This window comes from Juglans regia, chromosome 1 (genome assembly GCF_001411555.2).
Source record: "Juglans regia cultivar Chandler chromosome 1, Walnut 2.0, whole genome shotgun sequence".
Taxonomy (NCBI): domain Eukaryota; kingdom Viridiplantae; phylum Streptophyta; class Magnoliopsida; order Fagales; family Juglandaceae; genus Juglans; species Juglans regia.
Genome location: NC_049901.1, coordinates 35549557 through 35565136, shown reverse-complemented (window position 1 = coordinate 35565136; position 15580 = coordinate 35549557). Strand labels below are relative to the sequence as shown.

At 31.3% G+C, this 15580-nt stretch overlaps 2 protein-coding genes across 2 annotated transcripts; one reads left to right on the top strand and one right to left on the bottom strand.

The window, feature by feature from the left end:
* Nucleotides 1-9801: 9801 nt before the first annotated feature.
* Nucleotides 9802-13181, top strand: LOC109008800 (vacuolar protein sorting-associated protein 2 homolog 1-like). Its single transcript, XM_018989035.2, has 5 exons — nt 9802-10030; nt 10803-10933; nt 11817-11921; nt 12437-12697; nt 12836-13181. Exons 1-5 carry the CDS (start codon nt 9994-9996, stop codon nt 12971-12973), a joined length of 672 nt encoding a protein of 223 aa, XP_018844580.1. The 5' UTR covers nt 9802-9993; the 3' UTR covers nt 12974-13181.
* Nucleotides 13079-14827, bottom strand: LOC109008809 (RING-H2 finger protein ATL52-like). The gene has a single exon (XM_035682965.1). It carries the CDS (start codon nt 14104-14106, stop codon nt 13576-13578), a length of 531 nt encoding a protein of 176 aa, XP_035538858.1. The 5' UTR covers nt 14107-14827; the 3' UTR covers nt 13079-13575.
* Between the last annotated feature and the right edge of the window lie 753 nt (nt 14828-15580).

Sequence of the window (15580 nt, the reverse complement as noted above, 5' to 3'; positions counted from 1 at the left end):
TATGGTTATTGCACCTTTATTGGGAGCAATTGCATCTCATGGAGTGCTAAGAAAAAAACAATTGTAGCAAGGTCAAGTGCTAAGGCTAAATACATAGCTATGGCAACCATTGCAACTGAATGAACTTGGTTGTCCATTCTCTTAAGAGATCTTGGAATTCATTTAATCAAAGCACCTCCCTTGCATTGTGACAATCTTAGTGCTTTATATATGACTGTTAATCCAGTTCTACATGCTTGAACCAAGCATATAGAACTTGATTACCATTATGTTTGTGAGAGAGTGGCCTTTGGTTCCTTAGAAACTTGATATGTCACTTTTCTTGATCAAATTGCATATATCTTTACCAAACTATTGCTAAAAGCTCCATTCAAGATTCTGAGAAACAAACTTGGCCTCTGCTGTGTCCCACGACCATGTTTGAGGGGGAGTGAAAATTTCATTCAAGATTCTGGTTTGCAAGATTGTAAAGGTTCAACAGAGTAAAGATTGCAATAGATGAAAAATTCACTTTCCTTGATTGAGTGAGTAAATCATATACACAACGTATATAATTTATATACATTATCTGTTGTTATACATAAGTTACTTCCTATACGTAAGCTATTCACAAAGATTAAATCAAAACAGAATTAATCACAACAACAAAGCATCAGTCAACAAGCTTGCCCCGAGATATGAGTAACAACTAATATCTTCAAGTAACAACCAGTATTTTCAAGCTGGCAGCACACTAGTTTGCTTGGTCTGTGGAGTGCCGTTAGAGGCTGTTTGAATTTTATCTTCAATACACCCCCTCAACTGAATGGTCAAGTCTTGAACATGAAGGTTGTCCCTTAATAACTGGAAACGTATAGAAGCTAATGGCTTTGTTAATATATCTGCAACCTGTTTGTTTGATGAGAGGAAGGATACTTGGAGCTTCTTTGCCAGAACTTGATGTTGAACATAGTGAAAATCGATTTCAATATGTTTGGTTCTAGCATGGAAAACCAGATTGGAGGACAAATAAGTAGCCCTAATATTATCACACCATAATTTTGGACTACTTGATAAGGGAAGCCGCATATCTTGCAAAACAGATTGAATCCAATGTAATTCAGCTGCTGTGTTGGGGAGTGACTTATATTCTGATTTAGTGCTACTACGAGCAACATTTTATTGTTGTTTGCAGCTCCAACTGATCAGATTAGATCCATGAAAAATGCAGTATCCACCAACACTCCGCCGATCTTCCCTATTGGCAGCCCATTCTGCATTACTAAATGCTTGAAGAGAGTGATCTGAATTTTGTTGTAGATGAAGGCCATAGTTCACTGTGAATTTGAGATACCGTAGGAGCCTTTTAACAGTTTGCTAGTGAATGTCTGTAGGTTGATGCATGAATTTGCTAACACGATATATTGCGAAAGCAATATCGGGACAAGTGAATCCCAAGTATTGTAATGCACCGACTGTGCTTCGATAGAGTTGAGGGTCTTTGAAATCTTGGCCATCAAATTTGGATAAACTGCATGTGGTACTCATAGGGGTGGAACACGGCTTTGCTTCATGCATATTGACCCGTTTTAAGAGCTCGGCAATGTAGTTTCTTTGTGTCAAAAAAAGATCATTACCATCGTGCACAACTTCCACACCAAGAAATAGAAAAGAGTTCCTAAGTCTTTTACAGGAAACGTAACCCCAAGTTTGCAAATAAAATTTTCAATTTCATCTCTAGACGTGTCGATGATGATTATATCATCAACATAGATAAGAATACAAATAGAATAGCCATTGTTGTGAAAGGTGAATAATGATGTATCTGCTTTAGAACCGATGAATCCCATTTGTTGTAATTTTTCAGTTAGCCGGGAGTACCATGCTGTTGAGGCTTGTTTGAGGCCATATAAGCTCTTCTTCAAGCGACAAACATGATTAGGATAATCAGGGCGAATATACCCTTGTGGTTGTTGCATATAAACTTCTTCCTGCAAGAGGTCATGTAGAAATTCATTCTGAATGTCAACTTGTCTTTGATACCATGTAAAGGTTCAACAGAGTAAAGATTGCAATAGATGAAAAATTCACTTTCCTTGATTGAGTGAGTAAATCATATACACAACGTATATAATTTATATATATTATCTGTTGCTATACATAAGTTACTTCCTATACGTCCGATATTCAAAAAGATTAAATCAAAACAGAATTAATCATAACAACAAATCATCAGTCAAAAAGCTTGGCCCGAGATATGAGTATCAACTAATAACTTCAAGTAATAACCAATATCTTCAAGGTGGCAACACACTGGTTTGCTCAGTCTGTGGAGTGCCGTTAGAGGCTATTTGAATTTTATCTTCAATAAAGATACAAGATCTTAGCACTATTAATGCAGAAGATATTCCTAGAACTATTAGTAAGGAAATAGCTTAGCTAGCAAAATGTATTTTAGGAAATTCCAACTATGAATATCCTTATGTTCTCCTAAATTGTTGCTTTGTTAACATGATAACAGTTTCCTTGTACAGACCCTCCAAAAAGGGTTACACTCTGTTTGTAATTTTGCTATATATACGAATACTAGAACTCTCTCTATCTTAACCCGTGGGATAGAAATTCTCAAAAACTTCTTCAGACGTGCCCTTATATATTAACAAGTTCCATATTTTATACCTGCTGAAAGTTTGAATTGTGTGAGATAAGATAATTTGATTGGCATCTTTTGAATCATTGACTTTATTTGGTGTAGTCTCTACCATGAATATCCATCTTAATCATTCACTTTATGGTACATGCATTCCCATTGTGAGTTAAAGGCAACTTTTCTATGTCACAAGGCTAGCTCTATGCTCCCCCACATCAAAAGGCTGAAAATCCAATCATTTATATGCTAGGTTTTGAAAGACGAGACCACAAAAGTACCCAAATATACATGTTTCTCCTTTACCCTTTCCTGTTCATGCCATGCATAAAGTATCGGTAGAGTGCAACTAGGAGAAAAATGGAGGAAGTTTGGGTTAAAATTGAGAGAGAGAGAGAGAGAGAGAGAGAGAGAGAGAGATGCATCTGGTTGGTCTCTGAAAAATGATCAATGGCTAGACGTTGAACAAAATAAGTATATGGTGGAAAAATTAGGAAATGGGCAGTCGTTGATCTGATTATAGTCAAATTTTTCGAACTTTCTAAACTTTTTTTTTTTTTTTTTTGAAAACAAACTTCAGTATCTGTATTTCATTCAAACTCAGACATTACAATTTTGTCCTGTAATACAAAGCTGTAAAAGCCCTCAGGGCCATCTTCTATCCAAACCTTTTCTTCATCTACAGAATAAGTAAATTTTGTTAAAAAATCAGCTACCTTGTTTCCTTCCCTATAAGTGTATTGGACCTTCCAAAAAGATCTGTTTGCAAGGACTGTTTTGAATCTTTTGATGTCCTCCACCTTCTGGCCATTCTATTTCCAGTTCTCATCTTTACTATTTACTGTCCTTATTATTTCCAAAGCATCCCCTTCAAAAATAGCATGCTCTATTCCTAACTCAACACTCAACTGTAATGCTCTCCACAAAGCATTAACTTCAGCCATACCTGGAGAAGATATATATATATAGAATTTAGAAAATCTTGGTCAAACATTGCCTAGCTATGACTGCCAGGTATCAATTTTTTTTACATGTCTTAGAAATTTAATTGAGATTCTTTCTAAAAAAATTTGAATTACTAATATATTTTAGCATTGAACTTGATCAAATTTGAATCTTGCTATAACCATTTAAGCTCAATCTACTTTCAATATAAGTACTTTAGGTACTGTATATAAGTCAACTTGGAGCAAGTAGTGAGCGTCAAAATTCGATTTGTTTAATTTTTATTCGAACACAAGTCGAGTTTAGCCTTACCACCTGGTTTTACCTAATTTTATGAATAATTCATTTATTTGTCAAATGAGTTCAAGCTCCTTCAATATATATTTGATTCTGGCACGATAGAGAATTTCTTCATCTCTTGCAACTTTATCTACAATTCTTGATAAACCAACTTTGAGATTTTTTGTAATTAATTAATTTATTTATAAATAAGCCCATGTCATGTGGCTGAATCATAGACTTCCATGTGTCAATTTTTTTTATTTGTTCTAAAAATTTAATTTATATTACTTTTTTTTTTAAAAACAAGGTAAGAAATAGATCTTTGAATAGAAAACTGATCTTATTTTTAGAAAGAACCAAATGTAAAAAACTAGAATCCTTTTTTATTGCTAGACTATTTGTGGGGATTATAGCCAGCTTTTTCTTATAACGAGATTGAAAGCTCTAAAAGTCATTTGCATATGTTTGGACACTTATTAGAGTATTTTACAACGAATAATTCTTCTTATCAGTCATTATTTATTATCTCACACTCTATATTTTATAAAAAAAAAAAACTGTCAAGTGTGGGGTGTAGAAATGAATAGTGGCTGATATATAGTAAAATCCTTTTAGAATTTTATGAATAATTGTGAAATATTTTGAATGATAATGTTTTATTAAGTTTTGAAAAATAAGAGAGAAAAAATTGAATAAAAATATTACAAAGTTAAGAAATTGTTTGAATATAATTTTTTTAAGTTTGTGAACGCTGAATTAATTTTAGTGTTTTGTTTTAAAGCTTGAAAAATAAAAAAAATTCTATTTATAAGCCTCTATACACACCACACACCACTCTTTTTGTTATTTTTTTTTTAATTTGTTTTTTCTTATCAAATGTGTTATATATGAATGATGAGTAGAAGAATTCAATTATTTTAAGAAGAATAAAACCAAAAATAAAATTTAAAAAAATTTAAAAAAAATAAAAGAAGGTGTGGTGTATTGTGTGTTGGACTTATAATAGCAAAGTTCTTGAAAAAATTGTACTAATTTTTATTTTTGAATATTGATTAAGTAATGATTAGATAAAAAAAATTTAATATTTAAAATAAAAAAATATTTTATATTTAAAACTTTAAATAATATTTAGGAATGAAATTTTGAAAATTCTCCTAGGGTACAAATGTGTCCTGAGGCCATCGCTTGAATGCTTGACCCATTTCAGTCATTATACAAATCAGGATATCAGCTTCCTCCAAGTATTTGCAGAGTTGCGATGAAAAGATATGAAGAGCCGGAAGCACCTATCAGACTGGCTTTAGGGAAAGGTGTGAACCCACCATGAGCATGTATGTATTCGTAGAGACAAACCTTATCTCTATCCTGGATAACCATGCCACTTTTGTCAGGATGATAAACGGTATTTAAACAATTTTTAAAAAAGAATAAAACTATTCTGCCCTCCACTTTTGACCGCTCTCAAAAAAAAATTTTATTTATTTAATAATTAAAGAAATAATTTTAAATGTATTAATATATTTTTTTATTTTTTAAAAGTATTTAAAAATATATAAAAAATAATAATAATAAGGTAAGAGTGGCGCCACTCTTTGAAATTGTAGTCGTGGGAAAGGACATGATTTCAAAACGTACTGCCCACGGCCCCACATTGCTTAATTCCCATGTCACACCTTATCTGTTAAAATTGTACAATATGTCGAAATGAAGGAAAGAATCATTTCAATCAACAAAATATGTCAAACTGAAGGAAAGAGTCATTTCAATCCTTTGATTCAGATGTTAATATAATACTTTTCGCATTTATTTATAAAGTAAATAATAAATATAAATTTAAATTTACATGAAAAAATTTAAATATATAGATTATTTAGAACTAAAATTTATCCAGTAACAACTTTTCCTCTATTTGTAGAAATACCCTCATTTTATATAAAATATATTTTCTTCTTCAAAGAAATATCTCTACAAATGAGGGGGGATTTGCTACGTATGACTTGGGACGTCTATATTAAATTCTTTTATTATATTGAGTGACATATGAGATTATGAGAGATTGTAAAATTATTAATTATAATAGATTTTGCATCTAAACAATATGTAGACGTAATTTTTTTTATTTTATTTTATTTTTTTATTTATTTATTATTTACTTTATAAATAAATGCAAAAAGTATTGTATCTTCGTTCAAATCAACCTCGTGAGATAGGATGACTCTTTCCTCCATTCTCGATGTATAATTTTTAGTATTAACATGACCATTGCATATAAGAGAATTAAGAATTTAAGGGTTACTATGGGGACAACTAGCAAGAATCCCAATGGGCCCATAGAACCCATGTTAAGCCCAAAAGGCTTAAAGCCGATATGAAATCTTAAGCCGATAAACACCCCAATTTGTTTGGTCAGTAAAGACCTCAATTTTTTAACGAAAAATATGTTTCGTCTACAAATTAATTTTTTTTAATTAGATATGATTTAATATGATATATTAAGATTGTATTGAGATATTTAACTGAATTAAATTGAATTGAGATAAAAATTAAAAATTAAATAAAATATTATTAAAATATTATTTTTTAAAATATTATTTTTTAATATTATTATTATTTTAAAATTTTAAAAAATTGAATTATTTATTATATTTTATGTTAAAATTTAAAAAAATTATAATTATGAATTGAGATAGTTTAGGATCAAACTGGCCATAAATCACTCCACTTGAAGTCATATCACTTATTTTGAGATTATCATCACCAAGAAAGACATCGGGACAAACATGTATGGATAATAAACAACAATATACATCTTGAGTGCAGGTTTGGGATAAAAGATAAAAAATAAAATTTTCATTTCATTTAATCTCATTATTATATATTTTTTAAATTTTCATATAAAATATAATAAATAATTTAACTTTTTCAAATCTCAATACATATTTTTTAAATTTTAAAACAATAATAATATTAAAACATAATATTTTAAACTTCAAAACAAAACACAAAATTCTTATCTCACATTCCAAACCTGAGACATTTAAGAGTTTTCGACGAAACTTCGTCATTTGTATGTTAAACAAAATGAGATAAAAAAAAATTATAAATAATAGTAAAATAATATGTGAATTGTAATAAAATTGTTTAAATTAATATATTTTATAGAATTTTGGAAAAAAAAAAAGAGAAAAATTAAATAAAATATTATAAATTTAAAATATTATTAAAATATAATTTTTATTTTGAGATTTAAAAAAGTTAAATTGATTTTTGTATTTTGTTTAAAATTTAAGAAAGTTGTAATAATTAGATGAAAAAATTAAAAATTGAAAAGTGAAAAGTGTTTGTTTTTGTAATATTTGGATGTGGAAATAAGATGACATGAGATAATCTTGCAATCCAAATGAGAGTTGCGCGCATATGTACCCTTAAAGCCTCGTTTGGATAGCATGATGAGATTATGTGAGATGTGAATAATAGTGAAATGATTTAAATTAAAATGTTCTATGAAATTTTAAAAAATGAGAGAGAAAAAATTGAATAAAAATATTATAAAATTAAAATATTGTTAGAATATAAATTTTTAATATAATTTTTATTTTGATATTTGAAAAAATTGAATTATTTTTTATATTTTATTTGAAAGTTTATAAAAATTATAATTATTAAGTAATGAATATATAAAAAAAATTAAAAATTAAAAATAATTTAGATATTTAAATATTGAAATGAATATGTATGGGATATGAAATGAGAGGCTATTCTCGAAAGAGAAAAGTTACTTTACCTCTTCCTTTGACTGCTCGAATTGATTGCTGATCAAAATGTTTTTTTTATTTTTTATTTAATAATTAAGAAAGTGATTTTAAATATATTAATATATTTTTTTATTTTTTAAAAATATTTAAAAAATATAAAAGTAAAAAAGAAACGTTGGACGTACCGCCAACGGTAAATGTAGCCGCATAATAGCCGCCCCACTCATTCTCCAAATCAGGCCTAAAATATCTCTGGTAGGTCCCTATACCAATATTCAAGTATTGGACTTTAGGCCGTGCCTCGTACGACTTTTGGTCCCTATACCTTTTTACCCGATGCTTAGGCATAAACGACTTGACGTTCGTGTCGTATTCCGTAGGCCGACACCGACACGGTTTGACCGTTCATGTCCTGCAGTTCTGGTGGTTTAAGCAACAAGAGAAGCTTCGTAGTGGTCCCGACCGCATTACAAAATATTTTATTAAAAGGAAAATTCTACTGTCGACAATATCCATCGAATCGAATTTTTGTACTGAATTATTTTTTATTTTATTTTTAATTTGATGTATTTTTTAATGAGTTTGTATATTTTTTTCTTAAATATTTTTAAAAAATATTTGGACACTCGGTGAGTACATTCAATAGCTTCCTATGGGTGTATTAGCAAGGCTTGTAATACAATTTCCAGAGATGGTATGTAACATATTTTTTTATTTCTTTTAATAATTTTTTAATATCCTTAATGATTAAGAAAAAAATAAAAAAATACATAATTTTATTAATAGTCATTTTTCTAACTATTAAGTAAAAAATTAAAAAAATAATTTTAAACGATAACTTTGAGAGACTATATTAACATTTTCCTTTAAAATATAGGGCGTAATACCTTTATCCAAGCATGCTTTTTTTGTTTTTTATAAGTTTTTAATTAAAATATTTTTTATAGTTTAAAGAAATACAGTCACAATATATAAGAGCACTCCCAATGGCTTCTTCATCCTATCATTTAAAATACATCACTAAAACTCACTTTTTCTATTTTACATATTCACTTTTACAATATATCATACATCAGCTTATCTATTTTTTCTTCATATCATTTAAATATTATATTTTTTAATCTTTTTTATTCATTTCAAATATTTTGCTCTAACTATCAATAATATCTTTATATCTTTTGATATTTGCAATATTTCATCATATACAATATTATATAATTATATTCTATTTTAAATTAATCTAAATTTATAAGCTAAATTAAAATATAAATTGATTCAAAAATAAAATAAAAAGATTATAAAATGAAAATATTCTTGTTTTATTTTGTTTTGTAATCAAACCCAATTGAATAATTATAGCTACATACACCATAAATGAGAACTTTGGGTCTCTTCCAAACGCAAGGATGGATATGCTAATGTAAAAATGCTAATATACTAGTAGAAGGAGGAGTGAGAAATTAATTAAATATGTTTACATTGATGAATAGAATCCTCTACATCTAGCAATGTCCCGTAGCAAAATGTAAAAATGTCTTCAAAATAGAAAATCCAATAGAGGGTGTTTTGAGAGCATTTCTTTATATTTTTAGAGAAAAATATATTATACAACATTCATTAGGAGTGCTCTAAAGTAAACTCCGTTAGCCTATACTACTTAATGTCGAGGTTTCACAAATTATGTCTATATTTCTCTAAGGTATAAAAAATATTTGATTTCTTATTACAATGTTTGAATTAAAAAATTAAAAATAATTTTAATCTTATTTTTAATTAAATTAATACTATTCTTCGTTTAAAATCTTTTTATTCTTAATTATGATAGGATATATTTTAAACAGTTTATATGTGAGCTACTTAATACTTATCACGTAACAAATATAATTAAAGAAGAATAAAATTTAAGATTAATAATATTTTGGGAGAATGAGGTTAATTTTATAAATTATTTTATAAAAATACATTCTATTTAAAATATAATTGTGTAAAGAATCAATCTAAATTTTAAAATTTATCTTTTAGATTAAATTATTATGTAGAATAATGTAATTTTTTAATTTAAAATTAAATTAATGTTAAATAAAATTTAGAGTGTCAATTGAGAAATTTTCGTTTGCTTTTTTTTTTTTTCTAAAAAAAAATAAAATAAAAAAAAAATCTACATTAAAATACTGATTTTTTCCCCGCGTGAACGGACGGGTTGCGTTCCAGGAGAATTATTCCAATCCAAAGCTCGACTATTCTACCGCGTAAAAAGAAAAGCGATCGACGATCAAAGAAACCTCCGAGTCTTATAGAAAAAGAGAATCGCAGAGCTTCTCCATCTGCTTCGATTCAACTGACGGAAAAGAGAATAAAGAAAATTCATCTCGATTTTCGATCGCCATGAGCTTTCTATTTGGCAAGAGAAAAACTACCGCAGGTTTGTCATCGCATCTTTCGTTTTCTTCCTTCTGCTGATTGTTAACAACGTGCTTTGCAGAAGAAATTGGTATTATATGCCGGGTTTGAGAATTATGAGTATAATCGAAACCTCATTTTTGAGTAATTTGTTAATTGTGTTCGACTAGGAGTCGGCTTTGTGGTCGGAGTTGGGCTTTTCATTGTTTGATCGCTTTGTCGGGAAGGAGACTGAATGAAACGGAATACATTTTTTTTTCATATTTTTAATAGTTCGGATTACTTCATCCTGATCCATTGATTTGATTTTGGTTGTTTATAATGGGATTCCAATGTTGTAGATTGAAGTGATCATGAACATTATCAGTTGAGTATGTTTTAGATTGATTCTCTGCTACAGATCACAATCAAAATGTAATGGTCCCGGCTCGCAAAGTATAACAATATTGCTGTCTACATTTTGTAACCGAACTGATACTGGGCTGCAGAATTTGCGAAAGGCAAGCATGTATTTGGTTTTTAAAAAACCTTTTAGACTGGGTTATAATCGGTTTGATGGGTCCATAGTTTGCGTAACTTTACATATGAACTTCCATATTTTCATGTGCATGCCCCGATCAGTTGGGTTTGGTTGTCTATGGCTTCATTTTGGGTGTTGCTTATGTGCCTAGGTGTATGATAAGTAATTGGGGATGGTGCATTGCGTTTCAGTAGCCCGTAGGCTTTATTTTGAAACAGTTAGTCGTTTATGGAATGAATTTGTTCATGGTTGCTGCATTCTTTTTTATCCTCAGAACTTCTGCGGGAAAATAAGAGGATGCTGGACAAATCTATAAGGGAAATAGATCGGGAGAGACAAGGTCTACAAGCGCAGGAGAAGAAACTAATTCTGGAGATAAAGAAAAGCGCCAAACAAGGGCAGATGGTATGTTATCTTCGCTTGCTACTTTTGTATTTTTCTTGTCTCACCAGGATAGCATGTCTAGTTTCCTGCATCTCCTTGTAGTTGCCGGTTCCAGTTTATCTATCTATATTGTATATACATTCACTCATAGAATTCTTACTTTTTCAGCATATTTTTATCGTTTGGACCTTTATTTTCTGTAGTTTGAGTTTTTGTTTTTGGTGGATGTTACTTAAGCTGCAAAGGGAAAAAAAGAGAGACAAAATGAAGTGACATGATCGTCTCTTGGTAAACAATAATACTTCACGAGCATTTTCATTTCTCAATCTCTTCCTAATTGTATTACAAGATCCAAACACCACCCCCCCCCCCCCCCCCCCCCTCCCCATCAAACAAGACATGAGGCTAATGTTGAGCTTTGGAGATCCAATACTAAAGTTCATATCTTACATGAGATTGAGATTTTGGGATCTCTCTCTCTGTATTTGTATGTATGTATGCATCCCTTTTGTTTGGATAGATAAGTTAGACAGGAACCTGTCGGGCCTCAAATCCATGATGTCACCTTCCATCCTATTCTTACACTGGACGAAGTGATATTTGCACTAGAGCTCACTGATTCTCAATGTTTCTAGTCCACTGCTACTTTTAGATTCCACTTGGTTACCTTTATGTGCATGGGATATGTGAGGATTTTCTTTCACTTTCATCAAGCTCCCGAAGCAGTAAACTTGTATTGGTTTTTAACTTACAAACTTATGAGCACTTTTTCTGGCACAAGTATTTTTGTCTTAGGATTTCCAAATTGGAGGCTGATATTGAATCTGGTTTGTCTACAAGTTTTAATGGGTTTAGAGGCCACCCCTTTCAAATTTATCTTTGATTTGGTGTAATTTTGTTCCAGGGAGCTGTGAGGGTGATGGCAAAAGATCTCGTTAGAACACGCCATCAGATTGAAAAATTTTATAAGCTTAAATCACAACTCCAGGGTGTATCTCTTAGAATCCAGGTATGTTATACTTTCTGTAATATATTTTGATCACATCGATGACATGCTTTTATGCCTATACTGTATCTTAGTCTATATCTAATAGCTCAAGGCCGTTGCTTTTTTTAATCTTTTTCAAACATGGTAGTAGATATTTTCTTACTTTCTATATGGGGAGAGCCAGCATCCATTATGATTTTTAACAATTTAAGGTTGTGTTTGGGATACCACAAAGTAAGGCCAGCTAGTTTATAAGGTTGAAAATGTAACTAGAAAAATGGAGGTGATATATGTTGCATATGAGTGTTTCAGATTCTTTTTTTTTTTGTTTTGTTTTTTTTTTAATCTTTTCTTTTTTTAATGAAACTGAAAGAGGATATTTGTGTAAAATCTAGCTTGGATCTGATGTCTTCTTCTTAGGACATATGAAATAAAAGTATCTGTTATGGTGCCTTTTGGTTTGAGGCTTCTAAGGCTTTGTAAGTTGACAGATTTCTTGAGTTCATCCTGATTATAAAATTTGCTTTTACTTCTAGACGTTGAAATCAACACAAGCGATGGGGGAGGCAATGAAAGGTGTGACAAAGGCAATGGGCCAGATGAATAGACAGCTGAATTTACCATCATTACAGAAAATTATGCAAGAATTTGAAAGGCAGAATGAGAAGATGGAATTGACGACTGAAGTGATGGGAGATGCTATTGATGATGCTTTGGAAGGGGATGAGGAGGAGGAAGAAACAGATGAACTAGTGAATCAAGTTCTCGATGAGATTGGAATTGATGTCAATCAAGCGGTACTTCTATTGTCTTTTCTCTTTTTTTCCCCTGTCCTCATGATTGACTTATCAAATGAGGCTTTTCTACTGTAGTGTCGAAGTTAAGACTTTGGGTCATAACTACTATAGGTTGACATGTTCTAATTTGATATGCAGCTCGTTAATGCACCATCATCTGCTGTTGCTGCACCACCAACCAAGAATAAGGTTCCACAAGTGGAAACAGTGGGTAATGATGACAGTGGAATAGATAGTGAGCTACAGGCAAGGTTAAATAATCTAAGAAAAATGTAATTTTTCATGTCTTTTGTATTCTGTGAACTTCGGATCTGCTGTATAAAGTGAAAGTCCATCCTGTGACACTTACGAAAACTGTGCCAGAATGTATCAACTCGTGGGTTGAAATGAAGTGGTGGTTTCAGTAAAATTACATTAGGTAAATTTTATACATAAAGAAATGCATGATATGAAAGCAATGACAGACATACGATTGCTTGGTGAATCAGAAGGACGTGTTCTTGTCTTGTGATTCTATTGGAATTGATTACAAATCTGAGAAATAGGGTCCTAAGCCTACTAAGAAACTTGTGTTATAGGCCAATTATAAGACGGGTGCTGAACACTACAAAAGTGAAAAATGTATAGGATTTGCGATGATGGAACTTAAAGCTGGATTGGCCTAGCTTTTACACTAGAACCTATTAATGTTATGTATGAAATCGACCTCCATGGTTGACTCCTCGGCTTAATTATGAAACACAAACATCTTGTCCCACCCAGTGCAACTTGCTTCCTATCTATTATATTCTTTGTTTGTTGTTATCATCCTGACAGGTCCAGAGATACCCACCACGCACGAAATGTTATCCCCTTCCCAATGGGAAAAACAAAATCCATTAAACTGAGCTGCCTGAGTCCTGCACATTTTCTTGAGAATTTGCTTGCTGTGTATACACGACATGTCGATGACACCGCCAGCCAACGGGTGACCTACAAAGCGGGCAATCAGAATGAGAGTAGAGCCACATATCTATGCATGGAGCATGAAAGGAGTGCTTGCACTGTGGCAGTTTCCGCACCTCTTCACCTTCCTCGAAAGCTGATAAGCAAACTGCACATTCACAATCATTCAGCTCAACGCCTTGTTCATCTGCTGCCACTCCTTTCTTGTACCTGAAGCTGGACAACAAGTTCCTGTTGGGGTTTCCACAGCTCTGACTGGTTGAGATCTCCACCGACGGGCTTCTTCGTCTTGGTGCTCTCTGGATTTGGTGGCTCCGTGTGCACCATCTGACAATTAGGAGGTTGTATAGGACTAGCAACAGAGCGGCGGTCGCGATCACCACGAGGCCATAATATAAGGTAGGTAAGTTGGATTTTGATGGAGCAGGAGGTGGCTGTCTGAAGGGGCTTGCAAAATCACCCATTCTCTTCTTCTTCTTCTTCTTCTTTGGTTTGTGAAAAAATGGCCAAGGAATGAAATTTTCGAGGTTGTAAGTATAGAGGTTGCAGTAGTTACAACAGGACAGGGGATTGCAGGGGATCTGAATACTACGAGTACACTAGTCTTAGAAGACAATTACATCGTTGTTAGTATTAGATTAATAATTGGTAGTTAATCTAAAAGACGTGGTGGTTAGGAAGGCAAATATATTAAGAGTAATGATATATATAATAGTCGTGGAGTGTGTAAGTACCGTATAATAGTTTAGAAAAAAAGTGAAGTCTATTATTAAAAAATTAATTAATTTTTTTTTTTCATATAGATTCCGTATATATTTAATTTTTTTAAAATAATTCTATAGTATTTATACACTCACACTCACAATTATAATTATAATTTCTTATTTATTAATTGTTTGTAAATGTATGAGCCAAAGAATGAAAGACAAAGTAATGGACAACCACTGACTGAATTGTAGATAAGCAACCTGTAACTATCTGTCTGTCTCCCTTTCATGGAATATTGAGAATAGTAGTATGGCTGGAAACTGCTGATTTTTATTTATTTTTGTCCATTTTGATAACAAAATTGTAAGTGCTAGAATTTTCTCCTTCATGTCACTTTCAAGCCAACCAAAGTCATCTACAGATTGCTTGCTACTTTAAGCTTCTTGCAAATTATTTTGTGCCATGTAATTCCAATTTATTTAGGAGTGGGGCTATTCTGCCGTCCTACTCTTACCTTTGACATACTCAACATTTTTTTTTGTTCTGTTTTTTAAAAATTTTTTAATACATTTAAATATTTTTAAAAAAATACATCAATACATTTAAAATTATTTTTTTAATTATTAAATAAATAAAAATTATTTAACTAGTAGTCAAATAGAGTGGGTAAAGTGGAGAGTCAAAATAGTATTTTTCTTTATTTATTGAGTCTCTCACAACTTGCCACAAGAATTTCCAAGGTACGAGAATAAGTTTGAATTGTTATGGGCTTAGCTTTTATAATTTATTTAAGAGATTATATGGTGCAACCTCAAGAACATAACCTGAATTAGCTAATATAAGTTGGAAGACGAAAGCACATATACCAGCTTAATTGACTCCTCTTATTGTACCAAGTAATTAATAATTAATAATCTTTTCATCATATTAAATCTTCGTAGAAAAAAAAGTGAAATTTTTGATGAAAATGCAAACATGTTTCTTTTTCTCCTTTGGTATCGTAATAACACGGCGAAATCATATATACACCAACGACGTACTATACTAGATTGACATTGATACTGAAGGATGAAAGTTAGGAAAACGAATGAGATTATATAATCATCCAGTAATCCTAATTATAAACGATGGATATTAGGCACCTCTCTCTTTCAAGAGAATTCACGGCTAGGAATATTCACCTGGCCCGACCCAAAAACCATACTTCTGACCCAACCTGACATAGAAGCA

Bases quoted from the DNA above. Each gene is read 5' to 3' on its own strand.
- LOC109008800 (XM_018989035.2), top strand. From the start codon at position 9,994: ATGAGCTTTCTATTTGGCAAGAGAAAAACTACCGCAG. The intron at 10,031-10,802 runs GTTTGTCATCGC...TTTTATCCTCAG, and splicing joins CAAGAGAAAAACTACCGCAG to AACTTCTGCGGGAAAATAAG. The intron at 11,922-12,436 runs GTATGTTATACT...TTTTACTTCTAG, and splicing joins GTGTATCTCTTAGAATCCAG to ACGTTGAAATCAACACAAGC.
- LOC109008809 (XM_035682965.1), bottom strand. From the start codon at position 14,106: ATGGGTGATTTTGCAAGCCCCTTCAGACAGCCACCTCCTGCTCCATCA.